This window comes from Corvus hawaiiensis, chromosome 1, assembly GCF_020740725.1.
Source record: "Corvus hawaiiensis isolate bCorHaw1 chromosome 1, bCorHaw1.pri.cur, whole genome shotgun sequence".
Classification (NCBI taxonomy): domain Eukaryota; kingdom Metazoa; phylum Chordata; class Aves; order Passeriformes; family Corvidae; genus Corvus; species Corvus hawaiiensis.
Window position 1 is genome coordinate 52,868,611 of NC_063213.1, and position 15,214 is coordinate 52,883,824.

Genomic DNA, 15,214 nt, shown 5'->3' on the forward strand with positions numbered 1-15,214 from the left:
AAAAATACTATTAGATATTAATGTTCAAAGCACTCTCTTGATTTAATTCTATTTATTCTTATTTTATTGTCAAAATTTACTTAGTTTATATCAGGTTTTAATTCAGTCTTTCAGAAACTATACCTGGTTTCCTCGTACAGAACTGAGACCAGGCTCATTGACATTACATAAGGCTCCGGCAGCAATTTTATTTTATGCTGATTTTTTTAAAGTTGTTCTCTATGCCTCATTGAATCTTGCAGTGATTTTACTGTTCATTTTAAGTCTTAAAAAACATTTTTCTCTCTGTAAGCATTTGCCTTTCCATTTACTACAGGTCAGAATTTGACAGCAATTTTTTACTGGGCACCGAAGCACGCACCATGTTAAAAGATGCACAATAAGCAAGAGGGTTTCTTTACCATGTCCCTCTAGTGATTCCAGCTCTAGGAATGCTTCTCATTGGAACTTTGTTAAAGCATTTTATGAGAAACTTTAATATCAGACACATTTTACAGATGAGTAGACAAAAACACGAAGGACTGACATGACTCAACTACATTAACCAGAGAAGATGGTCTAGCCCAACTTCTAGCATCTAGACTAAATTTTTACAGATACCATACCTGCTTTGTGAATGTAATAAAACAAGAATGGTGATATGAATACAGTCTGATACTTATTAGTCAGTTCTTCCTGAAAGCTACCTCTCTGACCTGTAAAAATTTGCCTATTCAGTAGGAGGTTTGGGGTTTTTTGTTTGGTTGGCTTGGTGTTTTGTGGTTGTTTTTGATTGTTTGTTTTAAAGCAACTTAATAGTTGCGTAGTTCAATAGTGGCTCTCAAGTGTGCACACATACCAGGAAGTCTTCAAGCCAAGAAGTTGGCCAAGAGGAGGTTTTAATGTAGTAACTTGCTTTGCTGATTGTCCAGCTGGTTCTACCATAATTATTTGAGGAAGAGATTCAAAAGGCTATCCCTTCAGTACTCCTCACTGATGTAAATCCATTAAAAAAAAATCCCAGGAAAAGGTTTAAACAACCTTTGACATTTTAAATTCTTGAAAAAAGAAACCTCTTTTCCCTCCTGCCATTTTTACATGCCGTCATTTCCTTAAGAAATTTGGAGTTTTTAGTCCAAAATGTGTGTCTCTTGCCTGAGAGAAATATAATTCAACAACATAGGCATTGTTTGTATATATGGACTATTGCTAGATTCCAGGTTTTAATGAACAAATCAGCTGATAAGCGGTGAAGAGTTCTCTTGACAGAAATGTCATATTCTGTTTTCATCTCTCCTTTTTACTTTTTGTCATTCTACATATAAGTTACCCAGGGCAGAGGCCTTTCAGTCATGTTTTTTGGAGTTCTGTCTTCAATTCTTGTGAAAAATGAATTTATACCCATAACGTTCAAATAAAATCATAGAATCATAGGGTGTTTAGGGTTGCAAGGGACCTTAAAGATCATCTAGTTCCAACCTCTCTGCCATGGGCAGGGACACCTTCCACTAAAACAGATTGTTCAGAGCTCCATCCAGCCTGGCCTAGAACACTTCCAGGAATGCGGCATCCACCATTTCTACACAACCTGTTCCAGTGCCTCTTCCCCTTCACAGTAAAGAATGTCTTTAATCTTCTCTCTTTTGGTTTGCAGCCATTCCCCCGTGTCCTATCACTACATGCTTTTTTAAAAAGCCCCTTTTCATCTTTCTTCTTTCAGCCTTTTTTAGGTACTAGAAGGCTGCTATAATGTCTCATTGGATTCTCTTCTCCAGCCTGAACAACTCCAATTTTCTCAGCCATTTCTCATGGGAGACATATTCCAACCCTCTGCTCACCTTCATGGCCCTCCTCTGGACTTGCTTCAACACACAATAGCAAATATTTTCAAATGGGACATTTTCTAAGTAGTCATTACACTGGCATTGTTCCCAGCTTATGGTTGAGTGGTTTCTGGTAGTTGACTACACTATGCACTTTAAAGAGGAAGGCAAAAAAGGTCAAGTTTTTCATAAAATCATTAGTGAAATGTCAGAAACAATTTAGTCTAAATAAAATATTTCCCCAAAGATAAGAAGTACCCATTATAAGACATTCCTTCCAACTACATTTCTATGCTATTGAATTCATCAGATAAGGATTGGACAGTTGGCGAAAACAAAATGCTAATATGTAAGACAAATATCTCTAGAATATTTTCTCTGTAAAAGCAAAGAAAAAAGATAGGCTTTTTGTTTTGGGAGAGAGTGAAGGCTTGGTTTCATTTGAGATATAAACTCAGACTGAAACTAATCAAAAGAATTTCTCATTGTGGCACCAAATTTAGCTTGAATTTAAAGTTAAAAGCCAGTAGGTGATAAATAAGTTCAGTATAGTGTTGTTTGTTTATACTGTGACACACTTTATTGTAATAGTACAATTTCTTGCAAAGTGTGCGGTTTACCTCATTGAGTCTTATCTAGCAATGGAACAGTTTGAGATTAGGGTTCACCCCTTTTCTAGCTTTTTTTTCTATCTGGAATAGATGTTAACAGTCCTCTTCTTTGTCTCTTGTCCTTGAACCCAAACACATGTCCATTCTGATGAAGCAGAAAGGAATCCCTCCTGCATTGGTGTCAGGGTGTGATGACCTGCAGTATAACAGAAGGAGCAATTGATGCAAAGACTGAGTCCAGTGAGGGAAGCAGAACTTGGTGTGGGAGAGCTATGAAGCCTTTGGCAGGACTCAAGTTTTTATTTTAATATGAGAAAATATAGCTGCTGAGACTGACTTGATCTCAATGGTCTTTATAATTCAGATGACTATGACTACTTTGGGCTATTTTAAAAACATGAGCTTCAGGATTTTCCCTGGTTTTCAGAACTAAGGAAGATTGATGATTGTAGTTCTGTTGTGCCTAAATATTCTGTATTAATAAAATAGTTGGCACTGGTTAAAAGGATCCAATATTGAATGGATGGCCCTCATCTTTTACTCTTTCACAAAGAATTTGGTTAATACTTCTGGGACTCATGATATGTCTTTAGTATTAAAGAACCTCCAAGTTTCAGGAACTCAGTTTAACAGAGATTCTTATTTTAAAGGTTCTAAGACTGTAAACCTTGAATGACAAAAAAATGTAGCTTAGGTAGTTTCTGTTTCGATTAGTATTTGAATAATTTTGTTATTATTATTTTATTGAGCAATAAAGCCTAATTTGAGACTCCGCAAAACAGTGTTTTTAGATCTTCGGCTTAATTTATAGCGTGCTCAGTTCTCGCTGAATTAGCTTTCAGATTCCATGTGGTAGTTACTAAGAGTAACTGATGATTCAATTACAGGGTATTTAATCAATCTATCTAACAAATATTTTGTTGTATTGAAGACTTAAGTTTATTTGCAAACTTGTTAAGACATTATTTTGTTGATATTGGCTATTAAAACAAAGGGGTTGACATGATGGATTTTAGAAAGTGCGTAATGTAGACAACTCCTTTTGGTCCTGTCAAGATCATGTAAGATTCGAGAGTGTTTCAGTAGATGAATCATAGCAAAAGGTTTTATGCCCTAGTACAACAAAGATCATACAGCACAAAAGGCATTGAGATGCTTTGAAATGACATCCTTTTTAGAAAATAAAAAAAAAAAAAAGAAATGTTGTGTTCACAACTGAACTGCCTCTTTCATGCCTTAATTGTATGTGGTTACCAGGGCCTCAAAAGTCCAATGTACTCTTAGATGCAACATTTTCACTTCCTCATAACAGGCATTATGTTATAACAAGGCTAGAATTCTAAAAAGTGGACCCAAATCTCTTGTTCCTTCGTTTTTTCCATCATTTGCTCCAACATGAAGATTTATCATGAGACTTAGAGATATCAGAATATGGGGTCATTTGTTCATTCCTCCCTTAGTAAATATTAACTTATTTGATCAAGAAATCATGTCACCTCACAAAACTCTCCATGTTGTGATTAAGGTGCTGTTCAGACAGATCTCAGACACAGTGCTCCCACAATTATCTGATTGAAAACAAAAGAAACCCTGCTTTTTAAACACTAGTTAATATTTCATTAAGGAATGCATACCAGCCAGGATCTTTTTATTATAATGAAATGTGTACCTACAGAATATAAATGCATATATCTTGTTAAACTTCCATGACACAAAGACTGATGTGTTGCTGGTTTGCTAACAAATAAAGACCTTTCTAACCAAACAAAACTCTGACTGTAATTTACTGCAGCTTTTCATGTTTTGATGGATAGCTACAATTCAAAGGATGAATTGTGGGTTATAAAGCTGGTTAAGTTAGGATGTTTTTTCCCTTTCTCCCTCAAATGCGGATGAAAACTGCGTCATTACTATACATGTATCTCCATGTACACAGTTTTCCATAGGTGTATTATATACTCTGTTACTCAGATTTTGTGTGGGATCGAGTATATATTACAAAACGAAAGCCTAAAGACCACCCAGGCTGGCATTCACTTCATGAGAATATTGAATCAAACTAGGTTTAAGTACGCTCTTCTAGAATCGAGGCAAAGGAGAAAAGTGATTTTAATAAAAAATCTATTTACCTTGTTTATACAGAAGAACCGAATCTAATTTATTTGTGTGCCCATCTGGACTAGATTGCTCATTTTAAGTTAATTTAGCAAATGGTAGACTGCACTGCCTTTTTTTTTCCCCAGGAGAAGAGGTTGACAGACAGCTGTGTAGAGATGCCATCTACCCGATCCCGGTGGTGTGCGAAGCGCCGTGCCCAAAGGACTGTGTGCTCAGCATGTGGTCTGCGTGGTCCTCCTGCTCACACACCTGCTCCGGCAAAACCACAGAAGGGAAGCAGATGCGCGCCCGCTCCATCCTGGCGTATGCAGGTGAAGGTAAGGGCTCACACTCTCGCAGGCTCCTGTCTGATTGTGAATGCTCAGCTGTCTTTGTAATGTCAAAGTAATTTCTTGATTGACAGGAACAAATTATTAGGTGGAGTTGGGGGGTTTTAAATATAGCAAAATTGTTTAAATGGTTATCCTATTTACTCCTGGTACCTAAAGCTGTTTTAAAGAGGTTTTATTTTGCCCATTTCAGTTACTATGTTTTTATTAATTTGCTTAATGTTACTGTTTCTATTTCAGATATATGGTTTCCCTGTTTTCCATTAAAATTAGATAAGGCAAACAGTTTATCCAATACAGACTAGCAACCCTAATTTAGGTCCAGTTTGGAAGGATCTAAGTATCCTGAATGCTGAAAAGACGAGAATTTTAATGGCTCAAATGCTAGCAAATGGGTTTTGTAGTTTCTTATCTCAAATCGGTAATTTATGTTACCCCACTAACATTTTTATTCGTAGCAAGGCTTTGGTTTTTGCTCTGCAAGTCCTCACTCGTGAATGGTTTCCATTTATTCAAATGGTCCTTGTGTAGAGTCTGCAGCAAATGCAAAGAGAAGACATATCTGGAAGATAAAGGAGAAGAAGAAATAGGTTTTAGATATAGGTTCATGGCTATTCTTTGATGATTTTTCCTGGTTCCTATAGCTCTTGGTTTTAAGTATTTGGAGAGGAAGAAATATATTCTGTACATAACATGATTCAAAAATGGCCATGTCAGGTGTGCCAGTGTCCAGCTGATAAAATGCCTCATGCAACACCAGGACCCAGGATACATAGGCACCAAAGAGTTCTTGGCAGGTGTTTACCCACATGTATTACTGACAGAAAAGTTAAATGCCTTCGATATAAAAGGATTGCATGTATGTGTTAGTTCTTCTTTTAAACTGTTAAGAATTTTATTACTTTACATTAAGATGAAATTTAGCTGAAAAGTGAAAGCTGCAAGGTATGGAAGCAGTGAAACAGAGTATTTGTACGCTTTTCTGTTTGCAGACACGGCTAACATTGCTGAAAGTGTACTGTGTATTTGACAGAATTTGGATGACTGTAAAAAAATTAATATAGCATAGCACTTTCAACCTTTTCTCTGAAGGGAGCCTTTGCTAGAAATGTAAGTGGCAATAAGAACTATATTTTGGTAGCTGATTCAAATCATAGTTATTTAGATGGATCTATGTAACAAAGTAGAAACACTTTTAAAATTATTAACAAAATTGGGTTTTTGTTGTCCCTTTCTTTACAATGTACCAAACAGACTCATTTTGGGGGACACACAGAGCCAGATAATTCAAATAAACCTATATTCAGGCACTTCTTGCTTGTCCATGTAGGTCAAGACAATAGATTTTCGATATATTTTTGTAATTTTACTGGACACAGAAATTTAAACTCCTGACAAGCATGCCACAGAAGTGAAAACCTTAATTACTGAAAAAATTATTCCACTTTCTTATGCTTAATCTTAAAAGGTACTCCTTATTCTGACTTTGATACTTACTACAACCTAGGTTAATTTACAAAGTTGCAGATGCAGCAAAGCTGTTCAGCATAGCCTGGATTTTAGGTATGTGAATTTTATTCCTGTTCGTTGTGGAATGATCAGAATCAGCACAGAGTGATCACAGACAGATCTCAAACCACAGAGGTTCTAGTGAAGAAATCCCTAAAGTAAGGCTGAGAAAGCTAACTCATTACTTGGGTGTTGTAGTGCTTCAGCTTTGCTCGAACCCTGGCTTCTTTCCCACTATTTCAGATGAAGTTATTCTGTGCTTTTTTTTAAGGATACAAGCTGGTAGGTCTACCCACCTTACAGGAGTGTACTCACATCTTGGTCAGATTTCTTCAACATTGTGCCCCTTTGCACTCTGTACAAAGTCCAGAGAATTAAAATATATAAATAAATGAAAGAACCTTCCAAGGCTTAGGGTATTTTTACAACCCTAGCTGGAAGGTACTTTTCACCTTTTCTTGTATTATATTCAAAATGTATCAGTTTAACTTTTATTTTTTATCCTTCAGTGGAATTAGAATTACTGTCATTTTTGTCCTCTTACTCCTGTTATGCCTTTTAGTCATTTGTTACACGACAAATAACTGAATGATTTTCAGCTCCAGAATTCCATGACCGAGATCAGCTCTGCTCCCAAAACATAAAATACTGAGTGCTGGGAGGTCATTTCATGTTCTAGGAGCACAGAATATATTCATGTATCTGAACATCTGTATTCCATTGATATAAAAGAAAGCTTCATATGAACATCTTTTGGAAAACATACAGTCCTCAGTTCTATTCAGAACTTAGGAGAAATGCACAGAACTGTAGATGGAAGCTCTGTAAGCATCATGTATAACTAAAAATTCCAAGCTGCATAAATGTAAGACAAATAATTCCATTTACACATTAAAACTGAGTTCTGAAAACAGCTATCAGTTCTGTTCAGGTGAACAGTCACACAAGTGTTTTCTTTTGGATTTCTGAACCTTTACTTGAACTGTTGGTATGAGAGACAGACCAGGCTAGGTATACTATTCCATAGGAATTTCTGTATAATGTTGCCATGAGTTTTTACTCAAAACACAATAGAGCAAATATATTGTACATAAATATATTCTATTCCTATTATATATCAGGATTGGCTATTAATTAAGGAAAAAATATGCAAGACTGTTGCAAATAATTTGTATTGTAAGATGACATAAGGAGTCCAGGTGTGGGACCTTGATCACACACATCCTGCTGCTGGTCATTCAGTCCACAAGCCTAGGAAGATCAAAGCATTTCAGGCATTACATACACAGCGAATACTGCAATCCCTCAAAGTATCTGAAGCATTTAATTGTTGTTCATTCGGGTACTTAAACATGAACCCCATTGAAATTTTTGAGGATCTATAGATACATGTGAAATAAGTTTTTTTTATCTGGCTCTCAGATGGTTTTTTATCAAGTATTGTCTGTGATTGTTCAGTTTCTCTCCACTTTGCAATGAAAAATACTATATTCTGCCATTTTTATTGGCAGATAACTGTCTGTAATAGAGCTATGTCATTTCACACCTAAGAAATTATTTTTCCTTTTATTTCCCAGCTATCTCTGCTGCTGAATTGTTTTGAAGAAACCATCAAATTAACATAGCTGGCCACCAGGAAACAACCATAGCCTAATATATTTTTTTTTTTTGATGACTTAGAATAGGAGTAATTCAGCAGTATTATAATAGTTCCTCAGTGTCGAGAATAGGTTCAGAGGAAAAATATAAGCCCTAAGTAAATTACAGCGGTGACAAGGTTTGGTAATGAGCTCTGGGATACCGACTGCCTCTCCAGCACCACACTGTTTTCTGCTTGAGCCAAAAGCTGACCTCCTTTGTACACCCTCTCATCATCATTTCCTCATACTGAACAAGACCCTTTTCTTGTGGTCAAACTAACAGAGCCTCCAGCACGGTGTGGTCATGCACATCTGGGATGGGTTTATTTACTTGCATTCAGTGGAGAGAAAGGAGTCTCTTCACAAGATAAATACTTACTGTGCTTTGTGAGATGACTCCATGTGGAAATGAGTGTCACAATAACCATTTTTGATATTTTTTCTGAGATCATTGTCCTCAGCTTGAAGGTTTAAAAGGCAAAGTGATTTATAAATTTGCCTGTCTGTGAGACTGCCTATAGTGTTAGCTCATTTGTGTCACTGTCAAATATATCTTCATGGTACCGTAAGAAACTCAGAAAAGTCCCTGTATCAAAATACAAAATGACAGCAAAGGACATAGTGATGTTACCTGATATATCATATAGTTGTTCTGCATAAATCTAGTAAGGTATCATATACAGCTCAGCCTCACTCATGAATGTAGGGTTTGTCTATTTTTGTTTTATATTCCGTTTAATATTTCTGCTCTTTTTTTATTCCCTTTTCACAATAAATCTTATATAATTAGTAGTGTGCACTGAGACAGCTTCACATTGCTACTATATCTGAGACTAAGAAGTACTAAAGGAATCCTAGTTTTTCAGTAAGTAATATGTATGTAGATTGATTCTGAATTGATCATACACTGCCATAGAGTGACACTGGCAAATCGGTGCAACACAGCACAACACTAATGTTGTGGATACATCCCAAGTTTTATTAGTAATATTGATTTTGGAAAATTAAAGATTTAACACCCCACTCCCCCCCAAAAAAAATCGAAAACAAAACTAAAACCAAAAAACCAAAAGTCAAATAGAAAGAGGAAACTAATATGACTTAAAAGCTTAATTTAATAAAATGAGAGTGAAGGGAAATTTTTTTTACATATTCTCTTAGGGCAGGGATGCATATGCATGTCAATGTTTTACTATGAGTATTACATGCTCATAGATTAGCAAAGTGTAGTGCCAGAAGGACTATTTGGTATGACCTCATATATCACAGACCACTAAACATCACAGTTAGATAGTATAGAATATCAGTTGTCTGTCAGATATTCTGTTTGACAGGGACCAACAGCTCTTCTCATCTATCTGCAAGACTAATTTATTGAATATATAAGAAATAGCTGGATCAAAGGAGTTTCTTCTCAACACTTGGCAAATTATTGTTGATATGCTTTAAAATTTTATTCCTGATAAAATTCCAGTGCTGTTTGAATTCGTATTTACAAACAAGAAGTCATGCTTAGGGTTTTTTAATGTATTTACTCTTCCTACACTTCTTGAGGTTGTTTTTAATTTTTGTATTTTCCTGGCTTGAAATAACAGTGCTTGGTAATTAAATCTGAAAGCATAAAATTGAGTAATTGTTTTACCAGCAAATTGCTAATTCACAAAAGAATAAGTTTTGGAGAACATGAGGTTTTTCATGAAACAGGAATAAAAAAACCCCACTTAGTTTTGGGACCATGCAAACTGAATTTTCAGGCAAGACTTACTAAGTGACCTGACACCTGTGTGAGAAAGGTGAGCCAGGGCAGGGTATGTTACTGTGTTCTTTTGCTCAGGAGCTCATCAGCTCAGATTGCTGACTGTAGTGAGGGGTCAGGGGCTGAAATCCTATCCTGGAAAAGACTTGAGGACAGGTCTCTCATTTCCCGTGGGTCCACTCTGCATCCTGACCTGTTGTGTGTGTAGGACAGGTCTGCTTGGTTTGTATAATGGATATACACCAGGTGAGGAAGCATCAATGTTTGCAGAACAGGAACAGTCTTGGTTCTGACTGTGTCTGTTTTCAGGAAGTGCAGCTGCCTTGAGAAGTGTCTACCTCATGAGAGAGAGAGAGTAACACCTCACTCACTAGAATACAAGAGACACTTCATTCACATCTGTTTTCTCAAACTTTAAGACTATTCCAGCTGTTTTGAAATGCATTTGTAAAACTATATGCATTTGCAAAAACGAGTTATATCAAGACAATTAATTAAAATTATCCTAAATGCTTAAAAAAATGTTCAGCATTTTGAAATTTAAAAGTTATCAAGTCAATGTCACAAAAAAAGATTAATAAAATCCAATCATTGAATATCCTCGAGCAAGGTGTCTTACCCATTAGCAGTTCCAAACCAGGCAGAAAAGAAGTCTAAGTGCATGACAATTCTGTTAAAGCTTTCAAGGAAACAATATCATATCTCACCTATTTTATGAGCAGTATGCAAGTCCCTCTGCAAACCTAGTTGTTCATTTCCAAGACCACTTTGCTTAAGAATCCAAACCCAAAACTAAATGTTTCAACTGTTTTTTGTATCCTTGAAATTATTATTTTTAGTACTGCCAAGTAGTTATTTACTGTCATCTGATCATCTATTATTAAAGGATATGTTTATTATTGTACGTCCCTTTTTGGCATATTCTGATGAATTCAAATGTCTGTTTTATTTTTTTCCTGTGATACTCATTTACTTTTATATTCCTGTCAAACCTGTTCTCAACTGGGGATATGCTCATAAAGTTGTTACCCCTACACAGATGTTGTAAAGGGCATCTCTAATTGCCAGTTTTCCAGCCCCTTCTACATTTTGTGTACCTAGTTAAATTTGAGGAAGCACAAGAGAATGCTGTTTTCCTGTAGAGAATGGCACACTGATTTTTATTTTAGTAGTATTATTTCCACATTTTGTTCAGTCTTTGCATGTTTTTTTAACTCCTGGTTTAATCTGAACAGAGCTGTATTCCCACTGAGCTGCAGACATTCATGCCCCAATGTTTTTCATTTACAAGTAATGTCAATCTCATTTTATTCCCTGGTTATACATTCTTGCATAGCTGTCGAAACCGAACCTCCATTGTCACTTTATTCTCAAATGTCTTAGGAACTGGTGACTGTGGCATTCAATTCTGGGAAAATATTTTTTCCCCCATGTAGCCCCTTTAATTTTTAAATTTCATTAAATATTTCCCTTGTGTTTTTTCTCGAGCTAACATCAGATGGAAATACTTAATTTATTAACCTTCTCTACATCTTTCAAATTTTCCTTATTTAACCCTACTAATGGAGGAACGTCTAGACTCCCCACATGGTTCAATTTTCCCTTCCATGACAAATAATCTTTGACTTTACGATTTTTTTTTCTCTTCAAAATACACTCACTTTCCAAATTTACTTGCTTATATTCCTGTCTGCTTGGTTTAGCTGCTTTGTTTTTTCTTGAGGGATGATGATTAGATAACATTATGAAATTTATCACATAACCAAAATTCTATTTTATCATTTATATTTTTAATTTATTTTTTAGGAAAATATGTCTGGCATTTTTTTTAATGGTCTGCACACTGACATATTTTAACCAATTCTAATAGACTTGGCATCCATTCTGAACCAAAAAAAATTCAAGTTATTATTTAATTCGCATTTTTGTAGGTTTCTCTAATCCTCCTTTGCAAAATTTAAGATTAGCTAGTCTGTAGCATGACATCTCAACTAATACAATGTTAACTGTTGCTTGGTTACATCAATATTTTTAGAAAAAAGCCAGAAATTAAAAATATTCCTAGAGAAATAAATTGAGGATTATGATTTTATCTTGCATTTTCATTAGAATGGACCTTTTCTCATGTGTGCTGCAGATCTAGACCATGAAGAACAACTTGGGGTATAAAGTATTTTATACTGATGACTTGACTTTCTTGTTTTGGAGTATTTGAAGTGTCCATTGTTTCTCTGATTACATTTACTTTCTTGTTTAATATCAACAATGAGTGCTTGAAACTCCTTCCCTCCTGCATATCTGTAGAGCAGACAGTCAACTTGAAGTTCAGTGCTGGGATCTAAAGACAATATACTCTACAACATGCATGTGGTGTGAGCATACATTTTTCTTTTTAGAGAAAAGTCATATGGATCATCAGCATTAACTAACAAAAAACTCCTCTTTCAGTCGTCTTTCTTCCTTTTCTTGTGTTTAGGAGAGGCTAAAATGTTGTTTAGATTTTTCACTGCCTTTTCATCAGTTGGAGATAGGAGCCCCATTGTTCCTTGTAGGCCAGAATCTTAAACCTAGATTCTGAGTGTCTAATAACACCGGATATTTAGCGGGCGTGATGTCTGCTCACAGGGCTGGGCATCTAATAGCCTGTGATCAACTCTGGTAGGAAAGACCTCTTCATTTCTCCTGGAGGATTGGGAGGCCAAAGTAGTTTTGAAGTGCTTGAATATAATAAACTGAACAGACTATCTGAAACCAAACACAACAAAAACAACATTATCTGAGCTTTTCTTCACAATCACTGACACTTGATTGCATTTTAGTCTTAACCTGCTTTTTATCTTAATCTGGACCTGAAATTGCCAGCCGTGCCATCCTCTTTGGTTTACATAACATGGATAAATATCCACTGGGACCTAGGACAAGAGCTCCAAAAATCTTTTCAATTGATCTGTGCATTAGACATAAACAGTGGTCTTTAGCCATGCATAACTAGAATAATTAACAATTTTTTCTGCCTAGAGCCTTCATACGTCCTTACATGATCTCTTGCAGTCTCTTTTAGAGAACCAAAATAGTAAGGCTGTAGATTACTCCAAGCACATTAGTGTGTTATAGAAGTTATGATTATTTTGTTATCCTTTTGGTACAGACTTACACACTGTCCATGAACAGTCTGTGTGGCTTGTTGACTGAAATTTGTCAAAGTCAATATTGGGCATATGAAGAGGAGGAAAAAGGAACAGCATTTCTTTCATGTAATCAAACTGATAAAACATGTAATCAAACTGCTAAAATATAACTAAGAAAATTTCAAAGTGGGTTTGTGGTATGGGTTTTTTAAATTAAAAAAAAAAAAAAATTGTCTCCTTCCACTGAATGATCTTTTGCCCTCTTTTATTGTTCCAGGAGGAATACAGTGCCCAAATAGTAGTGCCCTCCAGGAAACACGCAGCTGTAACGAGCACTCTTGCACTGTGTACCATTGGCAGACCGGTCCATGGGGACAGTGCATAGAGGACACGTCTGTCTCTGCTTTCAACTCCTCTGCCAGCTGGAATGGGGAGGCCACCTGTTCCGTGGGGATGCAGACAAGAAAGGTCATCTGTGTGAGAGTAAACGTGGGACAAGTAGGCCCAAAAAAGTAAAGATCTTTAAAAATGTCTTCATGCTGTAATTAATGTTTGGATTTTACTGCTTTATATTTTTATCACTGATGACTGCTTTCAAAGGCAAAAAGACCCTCTCTTTTGTGTTCTCATGAGGGAATGTTTAATCTTCTAAAAATACAAAACTGGCACAACAGGAAGACTAGATAATACCTTTCTCACTGTGGATTTTTATGGGTGGTATTTACAGTGGTGATTCTGCTGACAGCCGAATAAATCCAGTTGGGTCCTTGCCACCATCAGGTTGAGTCACGATAAAATTCTTGGAGTATGTGTGTGACATGCAGACCAGCACCATTTCCAAGATCCTTGTTGCCTCCAAACAAGCAGTGCACTGTATGGATCAGTGCAGTTCCACTCAAAAGTAGTGCTGTGAATCTCAATACAGTACAGCATTTCTTCTTCTCAGAACCAGACCAAGGAGGTGTAGCATAGTGGAACCTGACATGTCATTAATTTGAAACATTAGTTTGAACATTAGCATGACAAACTTTGTGAATTTTTTTTCCCATTTATGTGGTTTTTTAAGTTATGCCTTTGGCCCAATGATTTGGTTTTACAGTTTAATGTGTGACCAGGCTTAAATACGGATTAGCTGCTAGTAAAATGCATTTGATAATATCTTTGTAGGGATTGGCACTCTGTAAATATATACCACTCAGAACAGATTCAAAACTGGAAGAACTGATAGCAGAGGTGGTTTAGAAAGTTCATGAGGCAGCTATTTTCACACTAAATATTTGCTTGCTGCCTGCCATTTGTTGCTTTATTCTGCAGTAGATTTAAGCCTAATTTACTTTAAATGGAAATGTGGGGAGTAATGTCTGCACATTCAGTAATCTAAATGGTTGTGTATCTGCATTAAGTGGCTGTTCTATTTAGTCACGATACCATTATATCTCTTGTTTGGTACATTTACATTAAAAAGCCCACAAACCTTTAATGATTTATCATCCTTTTTAAATCTACTGTAAATGCCTGTACCTTTGATTTGACCTTAAATTCTGGGAGGAGGACTGTTTTATTCTTTCATAAATGAATCATATGAAATGAAAAAAAGTCTTCATTGATCCTTGAAATCGTCACATCAAAATCACCTAATCGTTTTTAAAGACCTAGACATTTAACATGAAAATATAAATAGGAACCTTGTTTTAAACTCCCCTTATAAAAAGGATTACTTTGATATGATACAATCAATATTATTGGCCTTATCTGCCTCACAAGTTACAGACTCCAGCATGTATCTTTTCTGTTTAATTTGACCTTGAGTAAGGACTGCAAAAAAATCAATACTTTGCTTTAAGCCACATATAGTAAATACAAACAATATAAAGCATAGAAATGGTGTTCTAATTGAACTAATTGCCTTGCCTAAGTATCTGAAGAGGAATTGTAGTGTTTAGTGCTCCTGAAAGATGAAGTTCTCAGTGAAATGGTGAATGTGTATATTTCAGACTGTTTTGTATGCTTATAATTTCTCCTGTATTTTTAAGAGAAAAGCCAATGCAAGAAAAGCCATTAGTAAGCCAATGTTCAATGCTTTCCAGAAACACTTTTTATTTTAACCTTCAAGAAAATTTCTGACATCTTCATCAATATATGTGATTGGTAGCAGAGGTTTTTTTAAAGTGTATCTGATCATATCTAAATACACCCTTGCATATAGAATCTGATTTTATGAATCACATGGAACCAAGGCACAAGTTGACTTAAAAATGTAAACAGATCTTACAGAGAAGTGATCGAGATTTATGCTGCTATAGCTATATTATTTCTTTTTC

The 15,214-nt window shown here is 35.7% G+C and overlaps 1 protein-coding gene across 7 annotated transcripts in view; it reads left to right on the forward strand.

The window, feature by feature from the left end:
• The window catches only part of THSD7A (thrombospondin type 1 domain containing 7A), a 285,848-nt gene that overhangs the window by 204,661 nt on the left and 65,973 nt on the right, over window positions 1–15,214 (forward strand). For all 7 annotated transcript variants that reach the window (XR_007203813.1, XM_048304626.1, XM_048304659.1 and 4 more), the window contains 2 exons: window positions 4,657–4,848; window positions 13,171–13,405. Coding sequence is in view for 6 of the 7 variants with exons in the window: in XM_048304626.1 (XP_048160583.1) it covers window positions 4,657–4,848; window positions 13,171–13,405 (427 nt within the window). In the remaining variant the exon portion in view is untranslated. The remainder of the gene's footprint in view (window positions 1–4,656; window positions 4,849–13,170; window positions 13,406–15,214) is intronic.